Source organism: Chiloscyllium punctatum, chromosome 8 (assembly GCF_047496795.1).
Source record: "Chiloscyllium punctatum isolate Juve2018m chromosome 8, sChiPun1.3, whole genome shotgun sequence".
Taxonomy (NCBI): Eukaryota; Metazoa; Chordata; class Chondrichthyes; order Orectolobiformes; family Hemiscylliidae; genus Chiloscyllium; species Chiloscyllium punctatum.
The window spans coordinates 112,234,524-112,253,004 of record NC_092746.1 but is presented as its reverse complement, the minus strand read 5'-3'; the positions used below and the strand labels follow the sequence as shown (position 1 = coordinate 112,253,004).

Here is an 18,481-nt window from a genome sequence, read left to right as displayed (position 1 = left end):
ATGGGAGTTTTAGAGTTAAAAAGTGGCCCTGGAAGGGTCAGATTTCCAATGTCTTTGAATAATGGTTTATCTTTTAAACAATATCATTTCTGCTCAAGTGCAATTTTATTTGGCATATTTATTGAATTCCTATGACATTTTTGGCATGGCTAATTAAATCATTTGCAATTTTGTGAAATGGAATTTCTTGTAGGGAAAAATAAGAACTTGATAGTTGTGTTTTTTTTCTTGAGAGATTAATGGATTCCAGTCATGTCTGATCAAGAGGGAAGATTTGATCTGTCATGAGAACTAGATTTTCATTCTTAGACCTCCCCTTAAATTTCTGTCCAAACTAAATCTTGAATTTAATCTTCAAAGTTATAGACTATAATTTGTTGAGTTGGACATAAATTGTAAATTCCATTGTGTGAATGTGAAAAGGCCTTCAATCTTTATTTCAATGACAGAATTAGGTCACTTCTGAAATTCAGACAGTTTTCTCTTGGGACATAAACTTTGGACTGATGCCAAATAGAAATTACAAGATGGCTCATTCTGCTTCTTTAGTGCTTTTTAATGTCTACATGATGTTCACCTAGGTCATAATAAACTGACATCAACATGGAGTTTGACAATATTTCTGGTCACTCAGAAAGTACAATACGTATAGTATTCAAGAAGCTGGTGTAACAAAAAAGTTGAACTTTTACAAGTGAAAATAAATTCTTGACAGCTTGATTGTACCACAACTTGCAATTTAATAGTTGGGAACAGCTGAGTAGCACGTCAACATATTAAAGTCATTAAAAATATCGCTAGCACTTGTGCATGGGCCTTTGAGTGATTGCGTCAAGCTCTGTCTTCCATAGTTCACCAGTTAAAGTGGAGAAGAAGAGTGTATAAATATAAAAGTGACAGATGAATGCTTTCATCATACTTTTGTGAAATGTTTATCATTTCTACTGGGACTCTAGCTGCATTTAGAATTCAGTGCTGATCACCTCTGTGTGGACTTTTCTAAATTTTATCAACTATTATTGTCAAAGAGGGTTGACCAGCAGTCTGACAGTTTTGTTCTAAATAAAAGCCTCAACCAAAAGGAATACTGGTCCCCTGAGCATTGTGTCAGGTTGTCAAATGTGAGAAGCACGTTTAGGTTGAAGCGTGAGTGAGATCAAACAACACATCCCATTGACCCATACCGATCATGCTAAACCAGTCAGTACTTACAATCCTCAAAAACGTAGATCCACCATTAAAAGTGCTTCTGCAATTGGAAATTATTTATTATATATTCTGCACTGTGCTAAAAATTACCCTTTAATATCATCAATTGAGCTTGCAGCGTAATGCACTTGTGTGTGCTAGAAGCTGCATACACGAATACACAGCACCCTGTTTTATGTAGGAAAATGGATTTTTATCTTGCAGTCCATTTTTTTTTAAAAAAAGGGTAATGGAGGAAGTCAATCACTGTTGTATCCCCATGGCAACACCCTGACCAATCAGTGTCCACCTGCCTGGTCTGAGAATTAATATTGACAGGTAACTGTTCTTGCTGTGTTGGTTGATGTAGGCCACCAGTGGCTGGGACTTGCCACACCTGACAACACACCAACACCAAAATTCATATCACATTTTTCGTTGTGTGGTAGGCAAAACATTCATTCGGCTCAACAGCAGCATCCCGTGAGAGGAGAAAACCACTTTATTGCAGATTTAGGATCTCAAGACTAAATATCCATGAGGCGCTGTGGGCCATCAACAACGACATAATTGTATTCAACTCAGTCTGCAACCATACAAACCAATGTTAGCCCAACCAATCTGAACCCTCTTCTCATACTGAATAAAGTGGTGGCCTTTTTGCAAGGCTTTTTCTTGCACAATTGTTCTGATGAATGCAAGATAAATTGCTCCAACTTGTCTCTTTAAGCAATGTTTAAATTCTATACTATTAAGCAGTTATTTACTAACCAAAGTATGAAGGCACATGAGGCACACATTCACTGTCCAATATACTTGGTGGTATATGGTGGACATGTGATGAGATTATTTTGTCAATTTTTTTGTTGAAGAGAAGTTGTAAGGCAGAGGTGATGAGCTGCTGAAGACTACTTGAGTAAACAGCTTGGAATGCCTTGGGTTTTTTAAAAAAATAGCCTGAATGTGTATGGCCATCGTCACAGATTAGGATTTCTGGATTTTGGTTTTTCAGTAATATCAGAAGCTATTGGGGTCTCAACAGAGTTGGAAGCTTCAGTGGATATCTCCTGGCTGCTACTATCTTTGAATTTTCTCTTGATATTTTTCCCTCCTGGATGGAAGAACTACATGTGAGAATCTGTTTGAATTTTCCTTTTTGCCAAACGATGTGTTTATGGGATGTTACTGTATTGGAAGAGTTAATTACTATTAGTTACTGTATCTATTATTCTGTTAAGTTTTCCAATAGATTTAAGTAATTCTAAATTCCTTTTTCTTTGGTTATATTTTAGAACATAGAAAAGTACAGCACAGAACAGGCCCTTCGGCCCACGATACTGTGCTGAGGATTATTTCTAATCTAAAATAAAATAACCTAACCTACGCACCCCCCCCCCTCAATTCACTGCTGTCCATGTGCATGTCCAGCAGTCGCTTAAGTTTCCCTAATGACTCTGCTTCCACCACCACAGCTGGCAACGCATTCCATGCATTCACAACTCTCTGCATAAAGAACCTACCTCTGACGTCTCCTCTTAAAACTATGACCCCTTGTGCCAGTCAATCTTGCCCTGGCTATTGACTCTATCCAAGTGATTCATTACCTGTATACCTCCACCAGGTCACTTCTCTTCCTCCTTCTCTCCAGTGAGAAAAATCCTAGCTCATGGTGGCTCAGTGGTTAGCACTGCTGCCTCACAGCAGCAGGGTCCCAGGTTCGATTCCAGCCTCAGGTGACTGTGTGGAGTTTGCACCTTCTCCCTGTGGCTGCGTGGGTTTCTTCCGGGTGCTCTGGTTTCCTCCCACAATCCAAAGATGTGCAGGTCAGGTGAATTGGCCATGCTAAATTGCCCACTAGTGTTCGTGTTAGGAGGGAAATGGTTCTGGGTGGGTTACTCTTCAGAGGTTTGGTGTGGACTGGTTGGGCCAAAAGGCCTGTTTCCACACTGTAAGAAATCTAGTCTAATCTTAGTCAACCTCTACTTTGTAAGACAATATTGCTTACAATGTGGAAACAGGCTCTTCAGCCCAAGTCCACACCGACCCTCTGAAGAGTGACCCATTCCCCTACATTTACCCCATCACCTAACACTACGGGCAATTTAGCATGGCCAATTCACCTAACCTGCACATTTTTGGACTATGCAGACACGGGGTGATTGTGCAAACTCCATACAGGCAGTTGCCTGAGGGGGGAATTGAATCCAGGTCTCTGGCGCTGTGAGGCAGCAGTGCTAACCATTGTGCCACCATGCCGCCCCAGCCCTCCAGTATCCTGGTAAACTTTCTTTGTACTCTCTCCAAAGCCTCCGTATCTTTCCTATAATAGGGCAACCAGAACTTGACACAATATTCCAAGTGTGGTCTCACCAGGGACTGTTGGTGCTGCAGCAAAACCTTGCAGCTCTTAAACTTGATCCCCCTGTTAATGAAAGCCAAAACACCATATGCTTTCTTTACAACTTTATCCACTTGGGTAGCAACTTTGAGGGATCTATGCACTTGAACATCAAGATCCACTATACCTCCACACTGCCAAGAATCCTGTCTTTAATCCTTTATTCAGCATTCAAGTTCGACCTTCCAAAATGCATCACTTCGCATTTATCCAGGTTGAACTCTGCCATTTCTCAGCCCAGCTCTGCATCCTGTCTATGTCACGCTGCAGCCTGCAATCGCCCTTGATACAATCAACAGTAACTCCAAACTTTATGTCATTGGCAAATTTACTAAACCACCCCTCAACCTCTTCATCCAAGTTATTTATAAAAACTACAAAGAGCAGAGGCCCAAGAACAGAGCCCTGCGGTATGCCATGCACCACTGACCTCCAAGCAGAATAATGTCCATCTACAATCACTCTCTACCTTCTGTTAGCCGACCAATTCTGAATCCAGGTAGCCAAATCTCCCCATATCCCATACCTCCTGACTTTATGAATGAGCCTACCATGGAGAACCTTATCAAATGCGGGCGGCACGGTGGCACAGTGGTTAGCACTGCTGCCTCACAGCACCTGAGACCCGGGTTCAATTCCCGCCTCAGGCGACTGACTGTGTGGAGTTTGCACGTTCTCCCCGTGTCTGCGTGGGTTTCCTCCGGGTGCTCCGATTTCCTCCCACAGTCCAAAGATGTGCAGGCCAGGTGAATTGGCCATGCTAAATTGCCCATAGTGTTAGGTAAGGGGTAAATGTAGATGTATGGGTGGGTTACGCTTCGGCGGGGCGGTGTGGACTTATTGGGCCGAAGGGCCTGTTTCCACACTGTAAGTAATCTAATCTAATCTAAAAAAAAATGCCTTGCTGAAGTCCATATACACCACATCTACTGCTCGACTTTTGTCGACCTGTCTCATCACCTCCTCAAAGGATTCAATAAGATTAGTTAGGCATGACCTGCCCCTCACAAAGCAATGCTGACTGCCTTTAATCACTCTATGCTTTTCTAAATTTTAACTGCAGTGTTTAAATAAATTGTATTTTGTTTAATGTTGAGTAGTTTGACCAGTTGCATTGCATCTGGAGCATGCAATTTATATTTGCCTTTAAAATAAAAAATGTTAGGGTCTAGACTACCACCTTAAAATACTTTGAATGGGTCTGGTCTAGTCTATAATAAGCAATAGTGGACGAGATCAGATTGATGTAATGGGCTGCTTGTTTAATATCCGGTGAATGTAAAAGCATTGAAAGAGAATGCAATTCGATAATAGAGGCACAACACTTCAGTTGTTGCAAGCCAGGAACTCACTGTTACATGTGCTGTTCAAATGTGATAATTGATAACACGGCCCAGAAAGAAGAGCTGAACACCTACTTCTCTGATAGGGACTTGGAGGTGCTGGTGGACGGGTGTTGCAGCTGGTGTCGGAGCTTTATCCTGTTTGACCACCAAAGGAGACTGCCTTGGTGGAGAGATAGCATTGAGCTTATATTTTCCAAGTATGCTAATTTGGGATATGCTTGAGAGAGTACTAGAGAAAGGAACTGCAGAAGTGATCAAAAAACTTGAAGTTCATAACTCTTCAATTTGGGAGGTAGCTTATTTGTTTGTGGTGAGGTTAACGAATGTGACTGAGGTGAAGAAATTGAAGAAGATTGTCAGGTGATTTTTCATGGTAAAGTTAATTGAAGAAGAATCGGTCAGCAGATGGACTGAGACAAGTAAGAACGTGTTTTAATTCTAGAAGGCTTGAAGGGTGAACAAAATACCACCACAGGCAGCATAGATTTAAAACAGCTGATGTGCTTCAAGGCAATTCCTTCCCATTGTACATTTACTTTGATATCATGGCATCAGCCCAATATTTTCACTTGTGACAGCCAACTAGCCACCTCTGCTCTAATCTGCTATTTTCCAGTAGATTAGTATTGCTGTCTTACGTGGTCTTAAGTCATGCAACCTTTTCTTGACCTCCTTCCAATAGTTGTCTGAAATGTCAAGCTCTGTGACAGATTGTGGACACTGTCCTGAGCTGAAAAGTTTTATTCAGAACAGCAGGACTTGATCAAGGAAGGAGGACTTGCAAATTTGTCTTTGAGGGGTTTTCACTGTCAATTTCACTGCTTGATAATAATAAAAAAATTGAGGGGATCTGATGGCCTAGTGGACAGTTAATCCAGAGACCTGATAATGTTCTGGGATCCCAGGTTTAAATTCTGCCATGGCAGATGGCTTAATCCCAAAAACTGGGATTAAGAGTCCAATGATGACACCAAACCACTGCTGATTGTCAGGAAAATACCATCTGGGTCACTAATATTCTTTAGGGAAGGAAACTGCCATCCTTACCTGGTCTGGCCTTCCTGTGACTCTGGACCCATTGCTCGTGGTGGACTCTAAACTATCCTCAGGGTAATTAGGGATGGGTAACAAATGCTGACATAGCCACCGATGCCCTTATCCTGTGAATGAATTTTAAGAAAATATTTGGTTAATTGCCTGAGATACGTTAAATAATCATAATTGAAGAAATCAGTTGGTTGAAAACAGCTTGTGCATAATCATGCGCATCTATCATTTGGTTTCTAAGGAAAAAGGTCCTTTACTTTTTGTATAAAGATATGGACCGTAATCTCTATTCCTTGGGAGAGTCACATTTAAAGTTAATTAAGCAACAAACAGTTTATAAAATTCTCCCCAGTTTGAACATCTTGTGTACTAAATAATCCTGATTTGGATTTGAAGCTCCAATGTTTACATTGCTAATTTATGAGCACAGAGTAGATTTGGAACTGTCTGCCTGCTCTCACGCTCTCACGCACTCACCTTCTCCTCTGGGCACACAAACACTACCTCCCTTTCTCTCATTGTGTGAGTGCCACTTCTCTCTCCCTGGAGCCATTCATGCCACTTCTTTCACCATGGGGTGTGTACATGCTGTCTCCATCTCCCCCATGTATGTGTGGTTTATCTTTTCTCCCATCCGCAATGAGGACTTCTCTCTCTCACTCTCACTCACTTTACTCATTCTCTCTCTCTCTCTCTCACATGCTGTCTCTGTCACACTCTGTCATTCACTCTTTTATTGCATAAATCCTTGTGTTTTTTGGAAAGATAATTTTTACATCCTGTCCATAGTCTTGCCATCTTAAAGTGTTTAAACTAGACACAATGTTATAATTATTGATTAAATAGTTGTTGGCATAATCTTGACATACCTATACTTATGAAAACTTGTATCATATTATTTCTTTAACCAAAGAGGAATGATGCCATATTATGGTTTGAAGTTAGTTGTTAATGTAGTTAATGCTTTGCAAGCTTTGTTTGTTGATAAAAAATAAAATTTTATTTACTTTTGCAGTTTGCAAATCCGGACTTTATGCAACCTATTTCAGACGTTGTTGATGAAGTAATACAAAACTGTCCAATAGATGTTAGACGTCCATTGTATAAGGTAACGTAAGTGAATTCTGTTTTAAAAATGTGGTACTTATGCTGTTCCTTTAAGTGCTTCATGGGTCATAAATCTGGGATATTCTTATATTGCTGTACAAACTGATTTTTGTATAACTTCAAATTATATTGAAGTCTGTTCCAAATGCAAACTCCACATGAAATTAATCCCTTTCTTTTAGGATACAAGTGGAAAACTGGAAAAAAATGGATTTCTGTTTTTGTTTGTGTTGCCAGTTTTCATCCTTGTTTACTTCTGCTAAAGGGGATGATAACTCACCATTTATCAACTTGTATTATTCAAATGTGGGCTTTGTTGTACATTAATAGACTACTTGACTGGAAGGGGATATGGTATCTGTGTCTGGTGACTACACACGTACATTTTGAGAATAGTTTGTAAATTAAACACAACAGTTCAAATCTATCATTAGAATTTCCATTTCGTTAGCTTGGGAACACTGAGGTCAGCTTACTTGTTACACAGATTGCACCTTGTGTACATCAGAGTCATTCACCAGAGAAACTTGCCAAATAGTTTGGGAAGTCAGCATTTTATATAAATGTTGAAGTTTACAGCCCAGAAGGAGGCCAGTTGATCTATTGTGTACACCAGCTCTTTGTGAGTGCAACAACAAACAAATCTGTCAAGACTGTGTACTATTCACAACCCTGTATCTTGTCTGTTCTAACATGCCATCCATCCAGACACATCCTCTGCATCCTTTCTACAGCTTCTCCTCTGCGACCTTTCTAAAGCTTCCATATCTTTCCTATAATGAGGTGACCAGAACTGAACACAATATTTCAAGTTTGTTCTAACCAGGGCTCTGTAGAGCTGCAGCATAACCTCATGGTTCTCAAACTCAATTCCTCTGTTAATGAAAGCCAGCACACCATATGCCTTCTTAACAGCCCTATCAAATTTGGTGGCAACTTTGAGGTATCTTGGACACGGACCCCAACAGCCCTCTGTTCCTCTACATTGCCAAGAATCCTGTCTTTAACCTTGTGTTCTGCATTCAAATTTGAATGCAGAATACAAGTGAATGACTTCATACTGTTCCAGGTTGAATTCAATCTGCCACTTATCAGCCCAATTCTGCATCCTGTCAATGTCCCGTTGCAACCTACAACAGCCCTCCACACTCTTCACAACTCCACCAACCTTTGTGTCATCGGCAAACTTACTAACCTCCCGTTCCGCTTCCTCATCCAAGTAATTATAAAAATCACAAAGAGCAGAGGTCCCAGAACCAATCCCTGCGGAACACCACTGGTCACCAAGCTCCAGGCTGAATACTTTCCATCTACCACCATTCTCTGTCTTCTATGGGCCAGCCAATTCTGCATCCAGACAGCCATATTTTCCTGTATTACCATCACTGAATCCTCCACTATTAACATCCTGGGGGTTACTGTTGACTAGAAACTCAACTGGACTCATTACATAAACATACTGACTACACAAGTAGGTCACTGGCTAGGAGTACTGTGGCGAGTAACTCACCTCCTGACTCCCCAGTGCCTGTCCATCATCTACAAAGCAAAAGTCAGGAGTGTGATGGCATACTCCCCACTGCCTAGATGGGTGCAGCTCTAACAACACTCAGAATGCTTGATACCATCCAGGACAATGCAACCCGCTTGATTGCCATTACATCCATAAACACCTGCTCTTTCCACCACTGATGCTCAGTAGCTGCAATGTGTACTATCTACAAGATGTACTACAAAAAAAAGATCCTCAGACAATATCTTTCAAACCCATGACCACTTCCATCTAGAAGGACAAGGGCAGCAGATATATGGAAACACTACCACCTTCAAGTTCACCTCCAAACCACTCACCATCCTGACTGGGCAATATATTGCCATTCCTTCAGTGTCAAAATCTTTTGATTGGGTCAAAATCCTGGAATTCCCTCCCTATGGGCATTGTGGATCAATCTACATCTCATGGACTGTAGCAGTTCAAGAAGGCAACAAGGGATGAGCATTAAATGCTGGTACATGCCCATGTCCTGTAAGTAAATTAAAAAAAAACTCCGTGCCCATTTAATTAATGATACCTTGTCACAAATTGTACATTGCCCATTCCCACTTGATCAGAATCCTTCAAAATTTTGAAAGCCTTTATCAAGTCTCCTTTTGTGTTTGGTAATGTTTCCTCTTGTAGTATTCCATGAGGGAATTTTCACCAGAGGTGCACAATCAGAGCAGTGGATGTTTGCATTAGTTAAAAATGAAAACGCTCAACAGATTTTACTTAAAACAGTCCTCAGAGGGCAAAGAGATGAAGATTTGTGCAGGATGATTCCAGTTCTCCATTATTTTTTGGAGGAAGTATTTAACAGAGGCTGTGTACAATTGGATTGAACAGTTCAATATTGGTCACTTTTGGGCTTCATGAACTGCTTAGAAAGGTTTTATTGTTTATTTAAAATTTATCTACTTATAGGCCTTTTCTGTGGTTCTGGAGACAGGTGATGCTTAGCAAATCAGGTCATTCTCCTATAACGCATGTTTTATCAATGCAATTTGTTTGTAATGTGATTGGTGAATTGGGGAACTTTTTTAAAAAATGTGAACTTCCATAAGGTATTATGTGATTTGGTGAGATTATGAACAATGAAACTTGAGATGGAGTGACTTCTAAGTGTGTGGATAAAAGATTGATTGAAAAGCAATCTGGGATCACCTTGCTGACCTTACTGTTGATGTTTCTGAGGATGTTTTTAGAAATTATTTCAGGAAAAAAAATTGGATTTCAAGATTCTCCTCATTCTGCAGAATATATTAAGCCATCCTTCAATCATTGGTGAGCTTTTTGAAAGTGCTATTTCTACCTCCAAACACAACCTCTGTCATTCAACCGATATACCAGAATGCAAAAACTCGTTTTAAAGCTTATTATTTAAGGTGCACATTCGGAAAGCTGAATAATGACGGGAATAATGAGGACAGTATTATGAATCAGGCCAGACCCCCTCAAAACATTTCAAGAAAGTAGTCCGGACCCTAGCCTTGCTAGTTGTTTGAAGCAGGTGTAGAATGGATTTTCCAGGAGAGATGCAGCTGGCCCAACCACTTAGTTTTAAACAAAACAGAATTTACTTTCAACATTACTGAATGAAACACAAAAAAGAAGAACAAAATATAGAATAACTTAACCTGTCCAAAAACCCAACAGACTATCCCAATTTAATAATGATGTTCCAAACTCCTGCAACAATCCACATAAACACCCCTTGACAAAAAAAGGTAAAATCAAATACAGGGTCTTACAGGAAAGAGAGATATGGCAGAGAGATTAAGCATGGCACACCTTCTTGGATCAGCAGTCTCAAAACTGACTGACTGCTTTTAGTGAACACCCAGACTGCTAAAAAACGAAACGCACCAAACCAAAGAAATTCCTGATGAAGTGCTTTTGCTCCTCGGATGCTGCCTGACCTGCTGTACTTTTTCAGCATGACACTCTCAACTCTAATCTCCAGCATCTGCAGTCCTCACTTTCACCAATACAACGAAAAGCTGAGCTGGGAGAACTGGCCACACCCCTTTCATTGTACAAATGTTTTTTAAACTTGAAAGTTTTTTTTGCCTGATGCAGTACCAGTTGGCTATAATCAAATTGGCCCTAAAACCCTTCCAACCTAGACTTTTTGGAATCACTGCTTTTATGACTTCTTTGAAAAAAATGCCAAGGACAGCATAACCGTGTTTAAGGAGTGACAATATCACAATAGTGTTCTTCAACTTTGGAAGAGCGTTAACATTAAGAATGCCATTGATATCATTGTGGAGGCCTGGGGTGATGTCAGTAAGGCCTGCTTGCATGCAGTTTGGCAGAAACTTCTCATAGCTGATATACATCTTGTTGCTGCAGGGAAAAATTGAAGCTTGAGATGAAGATGATGAAGTCCAGGATGCAGCACCACAAGAACCTTTTACTTCTCAGATTAGATTAGATTACTTACTGTATGGAAACAGGCCCTTCAGCCCAACAAGTCCACACCGACCTGCCGAAGTGCAACCCACCCATTCCCCTAACACTAGGGGCAATTTAACATGGCCAATTCACCTGACCTGCACATCTTTGGACTGTGGGAGGAAACCCACACAGACACAGGGAGAATGTGCAAGCTCCACACAGTCAGTTTGCCTGAGTCAGGAATTGAACCCGAGTCTCTGGCGCTGTGAGGCAGCAGTGCTAACCATTGTGCCACTGTTCCATCCACAATCGATCTTGAGAGAAGTTGAGAAGCAGTTACAGCCCTTAGAAGACAATGACTACAGTGCAGAACACAGCAGGAAAGTAATTTGTGGCATAAACTGTCATCTGGTATGCTATGAACAGCTTCTTCATGAAAGAAGAAAGATGGCAAAGCAGCAAAAATTAAATGCATTTTTTAAGGCAACCTCTAAGAAACAGTCTGAAGACATTAAGCCACAGCCATCCACTTCTGGACTAAACATTTTCTTTCACCTTAATCCTGCACCCACATCAACACCTGAAAGTAATGATGATGCGAATGGTGACCCTCAGCCTTGTCTTAATACAGTACTGTAACCTAGCAACTGGGACAGCACTGTGGCTCAGTGGTAAGCACTGCTGCCTCACAGCACCAGGGACCCGGGTTTGACTCCAGCCTCGAGTGGAGTCTGTGTGGAGTTTGCACATTCTGTCTGTGTCTGTGTGGGTTTCCTCCCATAATCCAAAGATGTGCAGATCAGGTGAATTGGCCACGCTAAATTGCCCACAGTGTTAGGCGCATTAGTCAGGGGTAAATGTAGGGAATAGGTCTGGGTGTGTTACTTTTCGGAGGGTCAGTGTGGACTTATATATATTATATATTTATGATCTGGATGAAGGGACTGGGGGAATTCTAGCAAAGTTTGCAGATGATACGAAGTTAGGTGGACAGGCAGGTAGTACTGAGGAAGTGGGGAGGCTACAGAAGGATCTAGACAGTTTGGGAGAGTGGTCCAGGAAATGGCTGATGGAATTCAACGTGAACAAATGCAAGGTCCTGCACTTTGGCAAAAAGAATAAAAGCATAGACTACTTTCTAAACGGTGAGAAATTTCGTAAAGCCAAAGTACAAAGGGATCTGGGAGTGCTAGTCGAGGATTCTCTAAAGGTCAACATGCAGGTTGAGTCCGTGATTAAGAAAGCGAATGCAATGTTGTCACTTATCTCAAGAGGGTTGGAATATAAAAGCACCATTGTGCTACTGATATTTTATAAAGCTCTGGTTAGGCCCCATTTGGAGTACTGTGTCCAGTTTTGGTCCCCACACCTCAGGAAGGACATACTGGCACTGGAACGTGTCCAGCAGAGATTCACACGGATGATCCCTGGAATGGTTGGTCTAACACATGAGGAACGGCTGAGGATCCTGGGATTGTATTCATTGGAGTTTAGAAGATTAAAGGGAGACTTAATAGAGATGTACAAGATAATACATGGCTTGGAAAGGGTGGACGCTAGGAAATTGTTTCTGTTAGGTGAGGAGACTAGGACCCGTGGACACAGCCTTAAAATTAGAGGGGGTCAATTCAGAACAGAAATGCGGAGACATTTCTTCAGCCAGAGAGTGGTGGGCCTGTGGAATTCATTGCCGCAGAGTGCAGTGGAGGCCGGGACACTAAATGTCTTCAAGGCAGAGATTGATAGATTCTTGTTGTCTCGAGGAATTAAGGGCTACGGGGAGAATGTGGGTAAGTGGAGTTGAAATGCCCATCAGCCATGATTGAATGGCGGAGTGGACTCGATGGGCCGAATGGCCTTACTTCCACTCCTATGTCTCATGGTCTTATGGTCTTATGGACTTGTTGGGCCGAATGGCCTATTTCAATACTGTAGGGAATCGAATCAAACTCAGATAACTCTTAAAGTGTTAAATTAACTGTATTATTTCATTAAAATACCAAATTTAAAAATTACTTAGACTGTGCTATCATTTGTGTTAGGCTAACATAGAGTCATAGAGTCACTGAATGTACAACTTGGAAACAGACCCATCGGTCCAACCCATCCATGCCGACCAGATATCCCAACCCAATCTAGTCCCATCTGCCAGCATCCGGCCCATATCCCTCTAAACCCTTCCTATTCATATACCCATCCAAATGCCTCTTAACTGTTGCAATTGTACCAGCCTCCACCACTTCCTCTGGCAGCTCATTCCATACATGTGCCACCCCCTGCGTGAAAAAGTTGACCCTTAGGTCTCTTTTATATCTTTCCCATCTTAACCTAAACCTCTACTGCTGGACTCCCCAACCCCAGAGAAAAGACTTTGTCAATATATGCTATCCATGCCCCTCATAATTTTGTAAACCTCTATAAGTTACCCCTTAGCCTCCGACGCTCCAGGGAAAACAGCCGCAGCCTGTTCAGCCTCTCCCTATAGCTCAAATCCTCCAACCCTGACAACATCCTTGTAAAGCTTTTCTGAACCCTTTCAAGTTTCACAGCATCTTTCCGATTGGAAGGAGACCAGAATTGCACACAATATTCCAACAGTGGCCTAACCAATATCCTGTACAGTCACAACATGACCTCCCAACTCCTGTACTCAATATTCTGACCAATAAAGGAAAGCATACCACACGCCTTCTTCACGATCCTATCTACCTGCGACTCCACTTTCAAGGAGCTATGAACCTGCACTCCAAGGTCTCTTTGTTCAGCAACACTCCCAAGGACCTAACCATTAAGTGTATAAGTCCTGCTAAGATTTGCTTTCCCAAAATGCAGCGCCTCGCATTTATCTGAATTAATCTCTATTTGTCACCTCTCAGCCGATTGGCCCATCTGGTCCAGATCCTGTTGTAATCTGAGGTAACCCTCTTCGCTGTCCACTACACCTCCAATTTTGCTGCAAACTTACTAACTGTACCTCTTTTGCTCGCATCCAAATCATTTATGTAAATGACAAAATGTAGAGGACCCAGCATCGATCCTTGTGGCACTCCACTGGTCACAGGCCTCCAGTCTGAAAAACAAACCACCACCACCACCCTCTGTCTTCTACCTTTGAGCCAGTTCTGTATCCAAATGGCTAGTTCTCTCTGTATTCCATGCGATCTAACCTTGCTAATCAGGCTCCCTTGGGGAACCTTGTTGAACGCCTTACTGAAGTCCATATAGATCACATCTACTGCTCTGCCCTCATCAATCTTCTTTGTTACTTCTTCAAAAAACTCAATGAAGTTTGTGAGACATGATTTCCCACGCACAAAGCCATGTTGTCTATCCCGAATCTGTCCTTGCCTTTCCAAATACATATACATCCTGTCCCTCAGGATTCCCTGCAAAACTTGCCCACCACAGAGGTCAGGCTTACTGGTCAATAGTTCCCTGGCTTGTCTTTACTGCCTTTCTTAAACAGTGGCACCATGTTTGCTAACCTCCAGTCTTCCGGCACCTCACCTGTGACTATCGATGATACAACTATCTCAGTAAGAGGCCCAGCAATCACTTCTCTAGCTTCCCACAGAGTTCTCAGGTACACCTGATCAGGTCTTGGGGATTTATCCATCTTTAACCGTTTCAAGACATTCAGCATTTCCTCCTCTGTCATCTGGACATTTTGCAAGTTGTCACCATCTATTTCCCTACAGTCTACATCTTTCATATCCTTTTCCATAGTAAATTCTGATGCAAAATATTCATTTAGTATATCCCCCAGTTTCTGTGGCTCCACACAAAGGCTGCCTTGCTGATCTTTGAGGGGCCCTATTCTCTCCCTAGTTACTCTTTTGTCCTTAATATATTTGTAAAAAACCCTTTGGATTCTCCTTGATTCTATTTGCCAAAGCTATCTCATGTCCCTGTTTTGCCCTCCTGATTTCCCTCTTCAGAATACTCCTACTTCCTTTATACTCTTTTAAGGATTCACTCGATCTATCCTGTCTATACCTGACATATGCTTCCTTCTTTTTCTTAACCAAATCCTCAATTTCTTTAGTCATCCAGCATTCCCTATACCTACCAGCCTTCCCTTTCACCCTGACAGGAATATACTTTCTCTGGATTCTTGTTATCTCATTTCTGAAGGCTTCCCGTTTTCCAGCTGTCCCTTTACCTGCGAACATCTGCCTCCAGTCAGCTTTCGAAAGTTCTTGCCTAATCCCGTCAAGATTGGCCTTTCTTCCATTTAGAACTTCAACTTTTAGATCTGGTCTATCCTTTTCCATCACTATTTTAAAACAAATAGAATTATGGTCGCTGGCCCCAAAGTGCTCCCCCACTGACACCTCAGTCACCTGCCCTGTCTTATTTCCCAAGAGTAGGTCAAGTTTTGCACCTTCTCTGGTAGGTACATCCACATACTGAATCAGAAAATTGTCTTGTACACACTTAAGAAATTCCTCTCCATCTAAACCTTTAACACTATGGCAGTCCCAGTCGATGTTTGGAAAGTTAAAATCCCCTACCATAACTACCCTATTATTCTTACAGATAGCTGAGATCTCCTTACAAGTTTGTTTCTCAATTTCTCTGACTATTGGGGAGTCTATAATACAATCCCAATAAGGTGATCATCCCTTTCTTATTTCTCAGTTCCACCCAAATAACTTCCCTGGATGTATTTCTGGGATTATCCTCCCTCAGCACAGCTGTAATGCTATCCCTTATCAAAAATGCCACTCCCCCTCCTCTCTTGCCTCCCTTTCTATCCTTCCTGTAGCATTTGTATCTTGGAACATTAAGCTGCCAATCCTGCCCATCCCTGAGTCATGTTTCCCTAATTGCTATGATATCCCAGTCCCATGTTCCTAACCATGCCCTGAGATCATCTACCTTCCCAGTTAGGCCCCTTGCATTGAAATAAATGCAGTTTAAGTTATTAGTCCTACCTTGTCCCTGCCTGCCCTGACTGTTTGACTCACTTCTGTTCTCAGCTGTACCCGTCTCAGATCGATCTCTTTCCTCACTATCTCCCTGGGTCCCAACCCCCCCCACCTTACTAGTTTAAATCCTCCCAAGCAGTTCTAGCAAATTTCCCTGTCAGTATATTAGTCCCCTTCCAATTTAGGTGCAATCCGTCCTGCTTGTACAGGTCACTTCTACCCCAAAAGAGATTCCAATGATCCAAAAGTGTGAATCCTTCTCCCATCCACCAGCTCCTCAGCCATGCATTCATCTGCTCTATCCTCCTACTCCTGCCCTCACTAGCTCGTAGCACGGGGAGTAATCCAGATATTACTACCCTTGAGGACCTCCTTTTTAAATGTCTGCCTAACTTTCTGTAATCTCAATTCAGAATCTCAACCTTTTCCCTTCCTATATCATTGGTTCCAATGTGGACAATGACCTCCTGCTGGCCCCTTTCCCCCGTGAGAACATTCTGCACTCTCTCTGAGACATGGCACCAGGGAAACAACACACCATTCTGCTTTTTCTCTGCTGGCCACAGAAACGTCTGTCTGTACCTCTGACTACAGAATCCCCTAATACAATTGATCTCTTGGAAGCCGACATACCCCTTGTTGCATTAGAGCCAGTCTCAATACCAGAAACTTGGCTGTTTGTGCTACGTTCCCCTGAGAATCCATCACCCCTACATTTTCCAAAACTGCATACTTGTTTGAAATGGGTATATCCACAAAAGACTCCTGCACTAGCTGCCTACCTCTTTTACCTTTCCTGGAGTTAATCCATCTATGTGACTGTATCTGAGACTTTTCCCCCCTTCCTATAAGTGCCATCCATCACATACTGATGCTGTTGCAAATTCCTCATTGCTTCTAATTGTCTTTCCAACCGATCCACTCGATCTGATAAGATTCGCATCCAACAGCATTTATGGCAGATATAATCCACAGTAACCCTTAAACTCTCTTTAAACTCCCACATCTCCCACATATCACTGCAAAGGCTATTTTTGCCCCTTCACAATCTACAGACCCAGAAAGTAACACTGTCTTATTCCTCTACAAACACTACCCCAGGTTAAATTAATAGCTATGGCTTATATTTTAAGTTTAAGCAAGAGGCTTATCTCCAAAAACATATAATCATGAAAGAATCCACTATACTTACTACTGCAGTCTTTCGTTTGGACAGACTTAAAACAACAATTAACTTACCTGATTCCGTGCTGTGAACTTTGCCCAACAGTTCCTCCAAGATTACTTATGAATTTCACTGTTAGTTAATTTTCCCAGCTGCACTCTGATGTCCAGCGATACACAAATTCAAACAGCAAAGGCGATAACTGTGCAGGTTCTCTCTCTCTCTCTCTCTCTGTCTGTCTCTCTCTCTCTCTCCTGCACTGACCTCACCATGTGCTTCCTTTGTCTGCTCTTCTCCCTTTTAAACTGTTGTTGTTTTGACTTTTTTTTCCAAAGTTCCAAAACAATGCAACAGCATAAAAAACAGTAATTGCTGCTCCTGGAATTCCGGGAAATCACCTCCAACACCTAAAATACCTCAAAAAAAAGGAGCATCTCTTACAGCCAGAAATTTTTCCTGTCCTCCATCTGGGATGGTATTTTGTTTCAATTTTTATGAATGTTATTGGTGGTCTACTCCCAACCCTGTTTTTCCCAAAGGCCCCATTATTTCTACTGCATGATTTTCTATAACATGAGGTCACATGGGAATGCAACAACCACATTATGGCAGAATAGGCTGTATGACCAACTGGAAGATTCTAGAATCTTATAAGTCATTATTTGATATGGCAAATAGTTATAGTAGTCCACCTCTCCTCACAATTAGTTAGAATTCTATGCTGTAGTTGACTAAAATGTCCTTTTCATAAGTGCCCATAACAGTCTCTAACTCTGACCTGTTACATCCAAAGCCTTTCCAATGTAAGCACAAGTCAGGAGTGTGATGGAGTACTCCAACTTGCCTCAATGAATGCAGCTCCAACAACACTCAATATGATCGACACCATCCAGACTAAAGTAGCCCAATGGATTAGCATCATGTCCACAAAACATCAGACCCTCCATTACTGATGCTCAGCAGCAGCAGCATGTAGAATGCACTGCAGAAATCCATCAAGGCTCCTCAGCCATCACCTTTCAAACTCATGATTGCTGCATCTGGAAAGCCAAGGTCAGGAAATACACAGGAACACATCACCTTCAAGTTCCCATCCAGGACAGTCTCCAAATTGACCTGGAAATGTGTTGCAGTTCCTTCACTGTTGTTGCATCAATGTCCTGGAACTCCCTCCCAAACATCATTGTGGGTGTACCTCCACCGAATGGACTGCAACAACTCAGAAAGCAACTTACCACGACCTTCTTAAGAGAAAGTAGGGATGGGTTCAGCCAATAACACCCACAACCTCTGAATTAAGAAAAGTCATATTTCCTTTATTCCAAATACTTATCAGTATAGACAAAACCATAAATTATAAGA

The 18,481-nt window shown here is 41.8% G+C and overlaps 1 protein-coding gene across 9 annotated transcripts in view; it reads left to right on the top strand.

Annotated features, from left to right (window-relative positions):
- The window catches only part of LOC140480815 (actin-related protein 3B), a 196,345-nt gene that overhangs the window by 138,855 nt on the left and 39,009 nt on the right, over positions 1-18,481 (top strand). For 8 of the 9 annotated variants that reach the window (XR_011961408.1, XM_072576242.1, XM_072576243.1 and 5 more), the window contains one exon: positions 6,995-7,087. Coding sequence is in view for 8 of the 9 variants with exons in the window: in XM_072576242.1 (XP_072432343.1) it covers positions 6,995-7,087 (93 nt within the window). In the remaining variant the exon portion in view is untranslated. Of the gene's footprint in view, positions 1-6,994; positions 7,088-10,978; positions 11,134-18,481 lie in introns of those variants that run through there. The other variant, XM_072576248.1, reaches the window with a different exon arrangement.